Consider the following 17,580-nt stretch of genomic DNA (forward strand, 5'->3'; position numbering starts at 1 on the left):
ATCCTCCAACCCTGGCAACATCCTTGTAAATCTTTTCTGAACCTTTTCAAGTTTCACAACATCTTTCCTACAGCAGGAACACCAATTGACCATGGTATCTTCCCTGACAAGTAGATATTGAATGCAGTATTCCAAAAGTGGCCTAACCAATGTCCTGAAAAGCTGTAACACAACCCCCCAACTCCTAAATTAAGTTCTCCCAGTCTCTCTGAACCTGCGCTCCCCACAGAATTGCATCCTTTAATTCATTTTGCATCTCCTTTATCACTATAGCTGTTCAGGATACTTCCCAATTTTGGTTTAATCTCCATATATTTAAATTGTGCCCTATCCATTTAAGTCTTCGTCATTAATATGTATCAAGAGAAGCATTGGTCCCAGGACCAACCCTTGGACAACTCCCAGTATAAACCTTCCCGCAACCTAAAACAAAACATCATTTCACAGCAGTATCTAATTTCCCACGCAGTCAAACTCCACATTGTCATTGTCTCTTTTATTCCGTGGGGTGTTACTCTAGCACCAAGCCTGCAGCATGACATTTTGTCCAATGTCTTTTGGAAGTCCCTGAATCCACATCAATTGCATTATCACAACCAGCCTTCCTGTTAATTTTCCATGTTGCATCTTTCTCTCACTGCTATTATTAACCTGACAATTGTCAGATTTGCCCCGTATATTGTGTGAGGGGATTACCGTGGTTTTGGAAATGTGTGCCATGATTGGATAGGTGTGTCACATTCTTGAAGAGACTGTCTAAGATGATTGGATAGGTGTGTCACATTCTTGAAGAGACTGTCTAAGATGATTGGTTAGGTGTACCACATTCTTGAAGATACTGTCTGAGATCAGATGGTTAATCCATTTGCCCGCTCACTCGAATGGTGTTGAAATAAGATGTTCCCCGGTATCTTTATGAAATATATATCTGCGACAAATATCCGATATCTGAAAGCTCGGCTCAGTTCCTGAAGAGCAATGATCCGTTTGCTGTTTCTGAGATATCCCTGGGACCTTCATCCCTCCCGTATTGGTCTGATCAGTAACAAGCCATTGCACTTTTTCTTTGTGCGTGTGTCCAGATGCAGCTCGTGTTTGACTGCATGATGGCTCTGGAGCTGTGGATGGACTCACTGTGGAGCATCCACGATGCTGAGGAGGTCGTGGATAGCACGTTTAGTGAACTGGACACACCGCAGGTTAGAATTGCTGAGGGAGACAGTGAATGGGTGACCAAAAGGCAGAAAAAGAGTAGGAAGGCAGTGCAGGTGTCCCCTACAGTCATCTTCCTCCGAAACAGGTATATCATTTTGGATACTGTTGGGGGAGATGGCTCACCAGGGGAGGGCAGCAGTTGCCAGGATCATGGCACCGTGGCAGGCACTGCTGTTCAGAAGGGCGGGAAAAAGACTTGCAGGGCCATAGTCATCAGGGATTCTATTGTCAGGGGAGTAGATAGGTGGTTCTGTGGCCGAAAACGACATTCCCAGATGGTATGTTGCCTCCCAGGTGCTCGTGTCAGGAATGTCATTCTGAAAGGGGAGGGTGAATAGCCAGTTATCTTGCAGCACATTGGCACCAATGATACAAGTGAAAAACAAGATGAGGTCCTGAAAATAGAATTTAGGAAGCTCGGAGAGAAGTTAAAGGACCTCAAAGGTAGTGATCTCAGGATTGCTACCAGTACCATGTGCTAGCCGGGGTAGAAATGAAAGAAGAGGCAGGATGAACATGTGACTTGAGGGGTGGTGTAGAAGGGAGGGGTTCAGATTTGTGGGACATTGGGACCGGTTCTGGGGAAGGTGGGACTATTACAAATTGGACCGTCTACACCTGAACTCGACTGGAACTAATGTCCTTGGGGGAATTTTTGCTACTGCTGTTGGGGAGGGTTTAAACTAATGTGGCAAGGGGCTGGGAAGCTGAAGAGAAGACGAATAGGCAGTGAGGTGGAAAATAGAGACTGTAAGGAACAGGATCATGAAGTTAGCATTACCAAGGGGAAGCGTAGGCAGAGGGCAGATAAATACAAAGGAACTGGTGTTCTGAAGTGCATATGCTTTAATGCAAGGAGTATAGTGGGTAAGGCAGATGGACTTATATATATTGGTGTCTGGGAGTATGACGTTATTGCGATCGCAGAGACTTGGTTGAAGGAAGGGCATGATTGGCAATTAAATGTTCCAGGATAAAGATGCTTCAGACAGGACACGGAGGGAAGTAAAAGGTGGGGGAAGGAGTTGCATAGCTGGTCAGGGATGATATCACGGCTGTGCTAAAGGAGAACACTATGGAGGGCTTGAGCAGTGAGGCATTATGGGTTGAACTGAGAAATAAGAAGGGTGCAGTTACATTGTTGGGGCTGTCCTCTTGGCCTCCCAGCAGTGAGCATGAGGTAGAAGAACAAATAGGGAAACAGGTTATGGAAAGAAGTAGAGGCAATTGCGTAGTGGTGATGGGGGATTTTAATTTTCCAAATCTTAACTGGGATACACTCAGTGTCAGACGTCTGGATGGGGCAGAACTTGTAAAGAGCATCCAGGAAAGTTTTCTAGAGCAGTATGTCAATAGACCAACAAGGGAAGGGGCCATATTGGACCTGGTGTTGGGGAATAAGCCAGGCCAGGTGGTAGAAGTTGCAGTGGGGGACCTTTTTGGGAATTGTGACCACAATTGTGTAAGTCTTAGAATACTTGCAGACAAAGATGAGAGTGGTCCTAAGGGAAGATCAAGGCCAAGCCCAATTATATCAAAATTCGGCAGGATCTGGGAAATGCAGATTGGGAGTAGCTATTTGAAGAGAAATCCACATTTGATATATGGGAGGCTTTCAAAGATATGTTGAAGATAGTGCAGGATAGGCATGTCCCTTTAAAAACGAGGGATAGGAAAGGCAAGATTCGTGAACTGTGGATGACAGTAGAAATTGTGCGACTAGCCAAGAGGAAAAGGGAAGCATACATAAGGTCCAGACAGCTGAGAACAGAACAGGCCTTGGTGGAATATTGGGAAAATAGGACCAACCTTAAATGAGGAATCAAGCAGCTAAAAGGGGTCATGAAATAACCTTATCAAGCAGAATTATGGAGAATCCCAAGATCTTTTATTCATATATCAGAGGCAAGACAGTAACTAGATAGAGTGGTCAAGAAGGCGTATGGTATGCTTGCCTTCATCAAATGGAGTATTGAGTATTAGAGCTGGCAGGTCATGCTAAAATTGTACAAGACTTTGGTTCAGCCGCATTTAGAACACTGTGTATAGTTCTGGTCACCACATGTGGATGCTTTGGAGAGGGTGCAGAGAAAGTTTACCAAGATGTTGCCAGGGATGGAAGGTGTTAGCTATGAAGAGAGGTTGAGTAGATTAGGATTGTTTTCATTAGAGAAAAGGAACTTGAGGGGGTACTGATTGAGGTCTACAAAATCATGAAGGATATAGACAGGGTGAATAGAGAGAGATAAGCTTTTTCCCAGGATGAGGTACTCAATAACGAGAGGTCAGGTGTTCAAGGTGAGAGAAGAAAAGTTGAAGGGGGATACACACAGAAAGTTCTTTACACAGAGGGTGGTAGGTGCCTGGAACACGTTGCCAGTAGAGGCAGGCACGGTAGATTCATTTAAGGTGTGTCTGGATAGATGCATGAGGAGGTGGGGAGCAGAGGGATCCAGATCCTTAGGAATTGGGTGATAGGTTTAGACAGTGGATTTGGATCGGCACAGGCTGGGCTGAAGGGCCTGTTCCCGGGCTGTAAATTTTTTTTGTTCTTTGGTCTGCACCTTCACCAGTGTTTGCCCTCTGATGAATTTGACTGTGATTTTGTACATTAGGCAGCTGCATTGTCGAGCTCTGCAATGGTCTTCCCTCTCAATGATCATCCACAGTCGTTTCCTTCATGAAAGTTGAAATGGATAACCCACCCATTCCCTCAACTCTCCTCCCTACTGCTTCTGAGAGAAGAGGTTTAAGCAGTGCAAATATTAAATATTCAGACAATCTGATAAGCTAATCTCCTGCAAAGGTCATGGTCAAACCTGTGAGTATTATTTCCTGAAAACAACAGGAGAGGTCAGTGTTCTCTCATCTATCAGTTTGGGGGCATTGACTTCAGCCTGAAGATAAATCATTTACTTTCCCATACCATTGAGTGATCTTTCCTTAACATGTTAAAATAAAATAGGAGAGTATAATTAACTAGAAAATGGGCAAGGGCATGTTGATCGAGGAAATAATTTTAGTGTTAACCAGGTGACATCAGATCGAGTGCTCCTCATTCTCCTGTCCTGAATCTTTCAACATTAAAAACAGGGGAATATAATGGTAATATTCCCATATTCCTAAATCCTGGAGCCCCACACTAATGTTCCAGAGACATGAGTTCAAATCCCACCAAGGCAGCTCAGGAAACTTGAAATAAATTAGTTCATAAATCTCAAATAAAAACTCATCTGCTGAGCGATTATCACAAAAATGCTGGATGATTGTAAAAACCCATTAATGTTCTTCAGGAGAGGCAATCTGCTCTCTCCACCCAGTCTGGTCAATGACGTGCATCTACCTGTCAGAGTGTTTTTCTCAAACTGCTGTCAGTCACTCCCATTTTCTCACATTGTATACGACAGCCAATTTGCACACAGCGAGCTCCAACAGACAGCAATGTGAAAGTGACCATCCAATCTGATTTCTGGGATGGTGACTGTGGGCTTGAAGACCAGGAATAACATCCCTACTCTTCGTCAAAACAGTGTTGTGATGATCTTTTATATCATCCCGAACAGACAGTTCATGACTTTGTCTCAAATAATACACGGCAGCTCAACAATGCAATAATCAATGTGTCATCTACAGGAGCACAAGCACTGATTTTTGTGCTCAGGCTGAGAGTCAAAATGAACCCAGAACCTTGTGACCCAGAGGCTAAGGTGCTACAAAAGTATCACCATCTTGTCCAAACCCCGAATGTGATTGAGCTTCCTCTTGTCATTTAAATTCCAGTGATCGGATCTCGAGCTGATCCCTCCCTTGGTTAAGCTGCTGGGTTGACAATCAAACCCAGTTACCTTCCTACTTTTTATTTGCTGTTGAGATTGGCCGGTTGCCAATGTCCTGCTGACTCAAGGTACTGCACTCCTTTCCCACGTGTCTCTGGATAATAATCATTGAATACCTGGCACAAGGAATGGTCCTGGAAATCATCCAGACTTTCTGTGGGCTTTATCAACCTAACCTCCCCGTGTGTCAACAATTCTTCTAACTCCATAAATGTTGCTCAAGTGCCATAACATTAACCTGCACGTGAAATGTTCGAGCCGGCCAATGTTTGGTCAACAAATGTAACTCCTTACTGGATTGGCTTGTTTTAGCTTGGGATCATCTTAAATATGAACTGACAGACACTGAAATTGGGTGGGTTAATGGTTAAAATTAAATCAGGGGGAGGATGAGATTTGGTTCTGTGTCTCTCATTACGATGGAGAATGCAGAGCCTGGGAGGGTGGTGGAAGAATGGTCAATAGGAACCTCCAAACGGAATAGGCCAGACACTGAGAATGACAAGTGAGAGGTTAGACTAATGGGCTCACTCCCCCAAAGAGCACTCATGGATACAATGACCTTCCTCTTGGTTGTAGAATGGTGTAATTCTCAGGAAAGGAAAGGGTGTTAGAAACCTGGGGTTTGGCAGCACTCACAGCAGAACCTGTGTACAATATTTGATCAGCTTTTCGTGTGTCACTTTCAGGTGTGATATTCAGTGACGGGAAGTTGTGGCGGGAGAACCGAAAGTTTGTGATCTCAGCTCTCCGAGGCTTTGGCATGGGCAAGAAATCCATTGAAGACAGGATCAGTGAAGAGGCCAGCTTTCTTGTTAATGTGTTTGAGAGTCACAAGGGTGAGTGCTTGGTGGGACATGACATGCTGGGATTCATGGTTCCCTCGAAATTGACATCTATAGAAAAGATTTTCACTTGATTAAAAGTGAGGTTTCTTCAGTTGCATTAATACTGTTTGGGGCAGTCAAATGTGAGCAGGCCCCAGAAACACTGGCCTTTGATGGACATTAATTCCACTAAAGGGTATAGCAGTTCAAAACTGCATCATCAGCTTCATCACACTAAGGATGATTAGTCTCTGTGTGATGTACTCCATTCACAAAGTCTTTCACCACTGTTGGACACTTTAAGTTAGGTTAGATTCGAAATATCCTTTGTTTGTTTTCGAGTCATGGAATCATAGAGATGTACAGCACAGAAACAGACCCTTCACTCCAACTCGTCCATGCTGACCAGATATCCCAACCTATTCTCGTGCCATTTGCCAGCATTTGGCCCATATCCCTCTAATCCCTTCTTATTCATATACCCATCCAGATGCCTTTTAAATGCTGTAATTGTACCAGCCTCCACCACTTCCTCTGACAGCTCATTCCATACACACACCACCCTCTGTGAAAAGGGCACCCCTTAGGCAAGTTTTAAATCTTAACCCTCTCAGTTTGAACTTTTGCCTCCCGTATAGACTCCCTTATCCTGGGATAAAGACCTTGTCTATTCACCCTATCTATGCCCCTCATGATTTTATAAGCCCCTATAAGGTCACCCCTCAGCCTCCAATGCTCCAGGGAAAACAGCCCCAGCCTATTCAGCCTCTCACTATAGCTCAAACCCTCTAACCCTGGCAACATCCTTGTAAATCTTTTCTGAACCCTTTCAAGGCACAGAACATCCTTCCTAAAGAATGGAGACCAGAATTGAATGCAGTATTCCAAAGTGGCCTAACCAATGTCCTATACAGCCACAACATGACCTCCCAACTCCTGTACTCGATACTCTGACCAATAAAGGAAAGCATACCAAATGCCTTCTTCACTATCCTATCTACCTGTGACTCAACTTTCAAGGAGCTATGAACCTTCACTCCAAGGTCTCTTTGTTCAGCAACACTCTCCAGGACCTTACCAATAAGTGTACAAGTACTGCCCTAATTTGAATTTCCAAAATGAAGCACGTCACATTTAACTAATTTAAAATCCATCTGCCACTCCTCGGCCCATCTGATTAAGGTCCTGTTGTACTCTGAGGTAGCCTTCGTCACTGTCCGCTACACCTTCAATTTTGCTGTCATCTGTGCACTTACTAACAAAGCAGGAAAGGAGGGGAACTGGTCAAGGTAATTAAATTCCTGGCCAGAAGTTCTTTTTCAAAATAATTTGGTCATAAAACATTTGTTTTTAATGATTCGTAAAGAGTAGCAATTTATGAACATTACCACAGTGGGAATTGTCCAGGAAGTTCAAAGATTTGATGAGCAATTGTTGTGCTCCCCAGTACCATTTGATGGATCCTCAGTGCAGTCACGTTGGTGAAAGAGAATCGAAGATTTTGGAACAATCAAATGTAGCAGCCTTGGAGCTGAATTGAACTGAAATCACCCTAATCCTGACCCTCGATTCACATAAAATGCTGGCTCCCAGCACAAAGTGTGTACAATATGTTGTGATGGATTCCATCACAGATAGAATCTTATATCAGTAAACTGCATCTCATCTAACTTGAGCTTTTTAAAAGAGAACAATACTGGAAGTATTTGTGGTATTTCCAGCTTTAGTTTTTCTCTGAAATACTATGTTTGTTCACAGGTCAGCCTTTTGAAACAGCACAGATATTGAATTCGGCCGTGAGCAATATTATCTGTTCCATTCTATTTGGAGATCGCTTTGATTATGACGACAAAATATTTAACTCCCTCACAAACATGAACAATGAGATGACGACATTGGCTGGAACAGCTTCAATACAAGTAATTATCTTTCCGTATTACTGTACTTGGGGCGATTATTTGCAATTTGGTGTCCATAATGATCCCCTCATCACTCCAATGTCAAACAATGACCATCTCCAGTAAGATTCCTACAGTTACCTGGATTACATCTCTTCCCACCCTACCTCCATTGTTCCCGATGCAGTCTCTTTTACATTGGGGAGACTGGACGCCTTCTCGCAGAGCGCTTTAGGGAACATCCTCGGGACCCCCGCACCAATCAACCACACCGCCCTGTGGCCCAATATTTCAACTCCCCCTCCCACTTTGCCGAGGACATGCAGGTCATGGGCCTTCTCCACCGCCGCTCCCTCACCACCCGCCTGGAGGAAGAATGCCTCATCTTCCGCTTCGGAACACTTCAACCCCAGGGCATCAATGTGGATATCACCAGTTTCCCAATTCCCCTCCCCCCCACCTTACTCCAGTTCCAACCTTCCGTGGCCTGTCCAACCTGCCAATCTTCCTTCCTACCTACCTACCCACTCCACCCTCCTCTCTGACCTTCATCCTCACCTCCATCTACCTATTGCACTCTTGGCTACCTTCTCCCCACCTCCACCCCCCTCCCATTTATCTCTCCACCCCGGAGGCTCTCTGCCTTAATTCCTGACGAAGGGCCTTTGCCCAAAACGTCGATTTACCTGCTCCTTGGATGCTGCCTGACCTGCTGTGCTTTTCCAGCATCACTCTAATCTAGACTCTGATCTCCATCATCTGCAGTCTCACTTTACCATCTCCAATAAGAGACAATCTAACCACTATCCCTTGGCATTCAGTGTTGCCATCACTGAATCCCCACTGTCAAACATCCTTGGGTTCACCATTGATCAGAAACTTAACTGGGCTTGCTACATAAGCACAATAGCTACAAGAGCAGGTCAGAGACTGGCAACAGTGCGATGAGGAACTCACCTCCTGACTCCCCAAAGCCTATCCACCAATTACAAGGCACAAGTCAGGAGTGTGATGGAATACTCCCCACTTGCCTGGATGGGTGCAGCTCCAATGACACTCAAGAAGCTTGACACCATCCAGGACAAAGCAGCCCCCGCTTGATTGGTAGCAAATCCACAAAACCCCACGTCATCTACCCCCGACGCTCAGTAGCAGCAGTGTGTGCCATCTTCAGGAAAAACTGCACAAATTCACCAAAGATTGTCAGACAGAACATTCCAAACCCCCAACCACTTCCATTTAGAAGCACAAGGACAGCAGATACATGGGAACACCACCTCCTGCAAGTTCCCCTCCAAGCCACTCACCATCCTGACTTGTTCCTTCACTGTCGCTGGGTCAAAACCCTGGAATTCCCTCCCTAATGGAATTGTGGGTCTTCCTACAGCAGGTGGACTGCAGCGGTTCAAGAAGGCAGCTCACCCCCCCACCTTCTCAAGGGGGCAACTAGGGACAGGCAATAAATGCTAGGTCTCTGAGTGAATAGAAAAACCTGAGCTATTACAGGTTCAGAGTGTTTTTAACGTTATGTTTCAGTCAATTATATTAACATGTGAGGGTCCCTGACATGGAATAAATTCACATGTAAATGCTGAAAAAGTAAGATTTATGTAAATCATTTTACATAATTGTTACTTGACTCTGACATCAATGAGAGAGAAGATACCAGTCTAGAATGACTATGTGAACAGAGAGGTCTCAGATACTACACTAGCGAGCTGTTTTAGAGATCCAGTGTGCAGATATAAAGAAAGGAGTGTTACAGTACATAAGGAGTTGAAAACCCTCAATAGAGATGGGGTGGATGCAGCCACAGGGAGAGTGTTCTATCCAGGCCTCTCACAGCCAAAACTGCTTCTGACTGGCAGCTGAAAGTGTAGGTCACTATGTTGGTTTAAAGCACATGGTGACAGTGAGGGATAAAGCCCCCAGAGACAGGATCTGGTGTTAGGAGAGGGAGCTGGGGACACAACAACATAAAAAGGGAAGACGGAAGGATGTTGTGAAGCTTGAAAGGATTCAGAAAAGATTTGTAAAGACATTGCCAGGGTTGGAGGATTTGAGCTATAGGGAGAGGCTGAACAGGCTGGGCCAGTTTTCCCTGAAGCATCGGAGGCTGAGGAGTGACCTTACAGAGGTTTATAAAATTATGAGGGGAATGGATCGGGTAAATAGGCAAGGTCTTTTCCCTGGGGTGGGGGAGTCCAGAACTAGGGGGCACAGGTTTAGGGTGAGAGGGGAAAGATATAAAAGGGACCTAAGTGGCAATGTTTTCAGACAGAGGGTGATGTGTGTGTGGAATGAACTGCCAGAGGAAGTGGTGGAGGCTGGTACAATTACAACATCTAAAAGGCATCTGGATGGGTACTTGAATAGGAAGGGTTTAGAGGGATATGGGCCAAGTGCTGGCTGCAGATGAATACATGGCTGAGGAGCTGGTATATGGGAGAAGGATTCACATTTTTGGATCATTGGAATCTCTTTTGGGGTAGAAATGACCAGTGCAAGAAGGACGGATTGCACCAAAATTGGAAGGGGACTAATATACTGGCAGGGAGATTTGCTAGAGCTGCTCGGGAGGATTTTAACTGGTAAGGTGGCGGGCTGGGACCCAGGGAGATAGTGAGGAACGAGATCAATCTGAGACTGGGATAGTTGTGAACAGAAGCGAGTCAAACAGCCAGGGCAGGCAGGGACAAGGAAGGACTAATACATTAAACTGCATTTATTTCAATGTAAGGATCCTAACAGGGAAGGCAGATGAACTCAGGGCATGGTTAGGAACATGGGACTGGGATATCATAGCAATTACAGAAATGTGGCTCAGAGTTGGGCAGGACTGGCAGCTTAGTGTTCCAGCATACAAATACTACAGGTAGGATAGAAAGGGAGGCAAGAGAGGAGGGGGAGTGATGTCTTTGACAAGGGATAGCATTACAGCTGTACTGAGGGAGGATATTCACAGAAATACATCCAGGGAAGTTATTTTCACGGAACTGAGAATTAAGAAAGGGACGATCACCTTATTGGGATTGTATAATAGACCCCCTGATCATCAGAGGGAAGTTGAGAAACAAACTTGTAAGGTGATGTCAGCTATCTGTAAGAATAATAGGGTGGTTATAGTAGGGGATTTTAACTTTCCAAACATAGACTGGGACTGTCATAGTGTTAAGGGTTTAGATGGAGAGGAATTTGTTCAGTGTGTACAACAAAATAAAGCAGGGCAGGTGACTGAGTGTAGTGGGGGAGCACTTTGGGTCCAGAATATTTTAATTCTATTAGATTTAAAATAGTGATGGAAAAGGATAGACCAGATCTAAACGTTGAAGTTCGAAATTGGAGAAATGTCAATTTTGATGGTATTAAGCAAAAACTTTCAAAAACTGACTGGGGGCAACTGTTCGCAGGTAAAGGGACGGCTGGAAAATGGGAAGCCTTCAGAAATGAGATAACAAGAATCCAGAGAAAGTATATTCCTGTCAGGGTAAAAGGGAAGGCTGGTAGGAATAGGGAATGCTGGATGACTAAAGAAATTGAGGATTTGGTAAAGAAACAGAAGGAAGCATATGTCAGGTATGGACAGGATATATCAAGTGAATTCTTAGAAGAGTCGAAAGGCAGTAGGAGTTTACTTAAGAGGGAAATCAGGAGGGCAAAAAGGGGAGATGAGATAGCTTTGGCAAATAGAATTAAGGAGAATCTAAAGAGTTTTTACAAATACTTAAGTACAAAAGGGTAACGAGAGAGAGAATAGGGCCCCTAAATGATCAGCAAGGCAGCCTTTGTGTGGAGCCACAGAAAATGGGGGAGATACTAAACGAGTATTTTCCATCAGTATTTACTGTGGCAAAGGACATGGAAGATACATAATGTAGGGAAATAGATGGTAACATCTTGCAAAATGTCCAGATTACAGAGGAGGGAGTGCTGGATGTCTTGAAACGGTTAAAGGTGGATAAGTCCCCAGGACCTGATCAGGTGTACCCTAGAACTCTGTGGGAAGCTAGGGAGGTGATTGATGAGCCTCTCGCTGAGATATTTGTAACATCGATAGACACAGGTGAGGTGCCGGAAAACTGGAGGTTGGCTAGTGGTGCCACTGTTTAAGGAGGGTGGTAAGGACAAGTCAGGGAACTACAGACCACTGAGCCTGGCATCAGTGGTGGACATGTTGTTGGAGGGAATCCTGGGGGACAGGATGTACATGTATTTGGAAAGGCAAAGACTGAATGGCGATTGTCAACATGGCTTTATGCATGGGAAATCATGTCCCACAAACTTGATTGAGTTTTTTGAAGAAGTAACAAAGAGGATTGATGAGGGCAGAGCAGTAGATATGATCCATATGGACTTCAGTAAGGCATTCAACAAGGTTTACCATGGGAGACTGATTAGCAAGGTTAGATCTCATAGAATACAGGAACTGGCTCAAAGGTAGAAGACAGAGGGTGGTGGTGGAGAGTTGTTTTTCAGAATGGAGGCCTGTGACCAGTGGAGTGCCACAAGGATCAGTGCTGGATCCTCTACTTTTTTGTCATTTACATCAATGATTTGGATGTGAGCATAAGAGGTACAGTTAGTAAGTTTGCAGATGACACCAATATTGGAGGTGTAGTGGACAATGAAGAAGGTTACCTCAGATTACAACAGGACCTTGACCAGATGGGCCAATGAGCTAAGAAGTGGCAGATGGAGTTTAATTCAGATAAATGTAATGTGCTGCATTTTGGGAAAGCAAATCTTAGCAGGACTTATACACTTAATGGTAAGGTCCCAGGGAGTGTTGCTGAACAAGGAGACTTTGGAGTGCAGGTTCATAGCTCCTTGAAAGTGCGGTTTCAGATAGATAGGATAGTGAAGAAGGCTTTTAGTATGCTTTCCTTTATTGATCAGAGTATTGAGTACAAGTGTTGGGAGGTCATGTTGTGGCTGTACAGGACATTGGTTAGGCCACTGTTCGAGTATTACATGCAATTCTGGTCTCCTTCCTATTGGAAGGATGTTATGAAACTTGAAAGCATTCAGAGAAGATTTACAAGGATGTTGCCAGGCTTGGAGGATTTGAGCGATGGGGAGAGGCTGAACAGGCTGGGGCTGTTTTCCCTGGAGTGGACATGGATAGGATAAATAGACAAAGCCTTTTCCCTGGGGTGGGTGAGTCAAGAATTAGAGGGCATAGGTTTAGGGTGAGAGGGGAAAGATATAAAAGAGACCCAAGGGGCAACTTTTTCACGCAGAGGATGGTGCATATGTGGAATGAGCTGCCAGAGGATATGATGGAGGCTGGTACAATTGCAACATTTAAGAGGCATTTGGATGGGTATATGAATAGGAAGGGTTTGGAGGGATATGGGCCGGGTGCTGGCAGGTGAGATTAGATTGGGTTGGGATATCTGATCGGCATGGACGGGTTGGACCGAAAGGTCTGTTTCCGTGCTGTACAGCTCTCTGACTCTGTGACTCTAAGTGGGACTAGATTAGACAATAGACAATAGAGAATAGGTGCAGGAGTAGGCCATTCTGCCCTTCGAGCCTGCACCACCATTCAATATGATCATGGCTGATCATCCTTAATCAGTATCCTGTTCCTGCCTTATCTCCATAACCCTTGATTCCACTATCCTTGAGAGCTCTATCCAACTCTTTCTGAAATGAATCCAGAGACTGGGCCTCCACTGCCCTCTGGGGCAGAGCATTCCACACTGCCACCACTCTCTGGGTGAAGAAGTTTCTCCTCATCTCTGTCCTAAAAGGTCTACCCCGTATTTTTAAGCTGTGTCCTCTGGTTCGGCACTCACCCATCAGCGGAAACATGTTTCCTGCTGCCAGAATGTCCAATCCTTTCATAATTTTATATGTCTCAATCAGGTCCCCTCTCTGTCTTCTAAATTCAAGGGTATACAAGCCCAGTCGCTTCAGTCTTTCAGTGCAAGGTAGTCCTGCCATTCCAGGAATTGACCTTGTGAACCTACGCTGCACTCCCTCAATAGCCAGAATGTCTTTCCTCAAATTTGGAGACCAGAACTGCACACAATACTCCAGGTGTGGTCTCACCAGGGCCCCGTACAGCTGCAGAAGAACCTCTTTGCTTCTATACTCAATCCCTCTTGTTATGAAGACCAGCATGCTATTAGCCTTCTTCACTACCTGCTGTACCTGCATGCTTACCTTCATTGACTGGTGTACTAGACCACCCTGATCTCTTTGTACTGCCCCTTTACCTAAATTGATTCCATTTACAATATATATTGTAAAAAGCTGTGGTCCCAGCACTGATCCCTGCAGTACCCCACTGGTCACTGTCTGCCATTCCGAAATGGAGCCGTTTATCACTACTCTTTGTTTCCTCTCCAAGTTCTAATCCAAGTTAGTACTTTGCCCCAATACCATGCGCCCTAATTTTGCTCACTAACCTCCTACGTGGGACTTTATCAAAAGTTTTCTGGAAGTCCAGGTACACTACATCTACTGGATCTCCCTTGTCCATCTTCAGAGTTATATCCTCAAAAAATTCCAGAAGATTAGTCAAGCATGATTTCCCCTTCATAAATCCATGCTGACTCTGACCTATCCTGTTACTAATATCCAGATGTGTCGTAATTTCATCCTTTATAATAGACTCCAGCATCTTTCCCACCACTGAGGTCAGACTAACTGGTCTATAATTTCCTGCTTTCTCTCTCCCACCTTTCTTAAAAAGTGGTACAACATTAGCCACCCTCCAATCCACAGGAACTGATCCCAAATCTATTGAACTGTGGAAAATAATCACCAACGCATCCACATTTTCTCGAGCCACCTCCTTCAGTACCCTGGGATGTCGACCATCAGGCCCCGGGGACTTATCAACCTTCAGACCTAACAGCCTCTCCAACACCAATTCCTGGCAAATATAAATTCCCTTAAGTTCAGGTCCTTCAGCCACTGTTACCTCAGGGAGATTGCTTGTGTCTTCCCCAGTGAACACAGATCTGAAGTACCAATTCAATTCTTCTTCCATTTCTTTGTTCCCCATAATATATTCCCCTGTTTCTGTCTTCAAGGGCCCAATTTTAGTCTTAACCATTTTTTTGCCTTTCACATACCTAAAAAAGCTTTTACTATCCTCCTTTATATTTTTGGCCAGTTTACCTTCGTACCTCATTTTTTCTCTGCGTATTTCCTTCTTAGTAATCCTCTGTTGTTCTTTAAAAGCTTCCCAGTCCTCTGTTTTCCCACTCATCTTTGCTATGTTATACTTTTTCTCTTTTAACTTTATATGTTTCTTAACTTCCCTCATCAGCTATGACCACCCATGCCTGCTCCTAGGATCTTTCTTCCTTTTTAGAATGAACTGATCCTGCATCTTTCGCATTATACACAGAAATAGCCACCATTGTTCCTCCACTGTCATCCCTGCTAAGGTATGGCACCAATGAACTTTGGCAGCTCCTTCCTCATAGCTCCATAGTTCCCTTTATTCAACTGAAATATTGTCACTTCCGATTATACCCTCTCCCTCTCAAGTTGCAGATTGAAGCTTATTGTATTATGGTCACTACTTCCCAATGGTTCCTTCACTTCGAGGTCTCTGATCAATTCTGGTTCATTGCACAATACCAGATCTAGAATTGCCTTCTCCCTGGTAGGCTCCAGCACCAGCTGTTCTAAGAATCCATCTCAGAGGCACTCCACAAAGTCTCTCTCTCCTGATTCTGCCATCTACCTGCATGTTGAAATCCCCCATAACAACTGTAGTAACATCTTTGCGACAGGCCAATTTCAGCTCCTGATTTAACTTACATCCAACATCCAGACTACTGTTTGGGGGCTTGTAGATAACTCCCAAGAGGGTCTTTTTACCCTTAGAATTTCTCAGCTCTATCCATACTGACTCTACATCCCCTGATTCCAGGTCCTCCCACGCAAGGGACTGAATATCATCCCCTACCAATATGGCCACCCCACCCTCTCTGCCCGTCAGTCTGTCCTTATGATAGCACGTGTAGCCTTGAATGTTCATTTCCCAGGCCCTGTCCACTTGAAGCCATGTCTCAGTTATCCCCACAATATCGTATCTGCCAATTTCCAAAAGAGCCTCAAGTTCATCCATTTTATTTCTAATGCTTCGTGCATTCATATATAGTATTTTTAATTTGTTATTGCCCTCATCCTTCCCATCAACTCCTATTTCACTCAACCTTACAGCATGATCCCTTTTTGAGTTTTCTGCCTCATTGATACAGTTGTCTTTCTTGACTTCTCTTGTTCTAACTTTCCCTTCAATTTCCTTCTTAAACATCCAGTTTGTCCCCTCCCCCCCGCTACTTAGTTTCAACGTAGCTGTGTTGCACTAGCAAACCTGCCTGCCAGAATGCTGGTCCCTAACCTATTAAGGTGCAAACTGTCTCTCTTGTATAATTTATGCTTACCACAAAACATACCCCAGTGATCCAAGACTTTAAATCCTTGCTTCCTGCACCAGTTCCCCAGCCACACGTTCAAGTCCATTATCTCCCTGTTCCTGGCCTCTCCAGCCCGAGGAACTGGAAGCAAACCAGAGATAACCACCCTGGACGTCCTACCTTTCAGCCTTCTTCCTAGTTCTCCGAAGTCCCGCTGTAGTGTGTTGCTCCTCTTCTTCCCCACATCATTTGTACCTACATGTACCACCACCTCTGACTCTTCACCTTCGTCCTTGAGGATTTCCTGCACTCTGTCTGTGATGTCTTCAACCCTGGCACCAGGAAGGCAACACACCATCCTTAAGTCCTGCCTGCTGCCACAAAAACCCCGGTCAGTTCCTCTCACTATGGAGTCCCCTATTACCACGGCTCTGTGCAATGCCCGACTCTTCCACTCTGCCTCCACGCCAGCTTTTAATCAACAGACCTGGCGGACTGGCAGTGTCATCTGTCTCTACTGTTTCCAAAAGATTCAACTTGTTCCTGACAGGTACTTCCCCCGGGGTCTCTTGCACCTGTCTCCTCTCTGCCTTCCTCATCGTCTGCTCTCTTCTGCTCTCTTCTGGTATGATTGGTGTAATAACCTCGCTGAAGGTCTTGTCCAGAAAGATCTCATTCTCTCGGATGAGCCTAAGGTCCTCGAGTTCCTTCATCAGTGCTGCAATATGCTCTGTCAGTAGCTGAACGTGCACACACTTTCCACACTTATACGAGACAGACACACCAGAGTCGTTGACCTCCCACATCAAGTACGTAGCGCACTGAAACAGCTTGGCCGTCATGTCTTCACCCTCTTCAACTGTGGCGTAATCACTTCACTCAACCTCCTTGTCAAAGATTCCTGAGCTAAAGCCTCACTCTTCAATCCACAGGAACTTCCTTGGACTCTCTTTTTGGAGCAAGTCTGTGGACTTTTAATTTAGGTTAGAGGAGGCAGGTGGGAGGGAGGCCCTACTTTGTAGGACCTGGGGTCTAGAACACACCCACTCAAATAACAATCACTTGCCCTTGCAAGATTCAAAGGCAAAGCTGAGAAAAAAATGGGAAGACTCCAAATGGTGCAGACCATGACTTTGAAACAAAAAGATAGAAAACCCAAAAGCAAGGGGGAAAAGACTACAGAAGACATTGCTGCAAAGCCATGACCAACAATACCCTGGACAGTGACAAGATGGGATCAGATCACTTTGACAGTATTTCAGAATAAGTCTCAGGTCAGTCAGGCGTTTAAAGTCTGTGGGGATAACGAGAGAGCGGCCTTGCCTCATTGATAAATCAGAAGGTCAATAACGAGGAGAGAGGTGGGAGCCCCTCGGAACAGTTACACATCAGAACGATGCCATTCAGCCCTTGGATA

At 44.8% G+C, this 17,580-nt stretch overlaps 1 protein-coding gene across 2 annotated transcripts in view; it reads left to right on the forward strand.

Moving 5' to 3' along the window:
* The window catches only part of LOC140455376 (cytochrome P450 2K1-like), a 36,832-nt gene that overhangs the window by 4,008 nt on the left and 15,244 nt on the right, over window positions 1-17,580 (forward strand). For both annotated transcript variants that reach the window (XM_072550181.1, XM_072550182.1), the window contains 2 exons: window positions 5,741-5,890; window positions 7,637-7,797. In XM_072550181.1, coding sequence (XP_072406282.1) covers window positions 5,741-5,890; window positions 7,637-7,797 — 311 coding nt within the window. The remainder of the gene's footprint in view (window positions 1-5,740; window positions 5,891-7,636; window positions 7,798-17,580) is intronic.

The sequence above is a fragment of the Chiloscyllium punctatum genome, chromosome 30 (genome assembly GCF_047496795.1).
Source record: "Chiloscyllium punctatum isolate Juve2018m chromosome 30, sChiPun1.3, whole genome shotgun sequence".
In the NCBI taxonomy this organism is placed as follows: domain Eukaryota; kingdom Metazoa; phylum Chordata; class Chondrichthyes; order Orectolobiformes; family Hemiscylliidae; genus Chiloscyllium; species Chiloscyllium punctatum.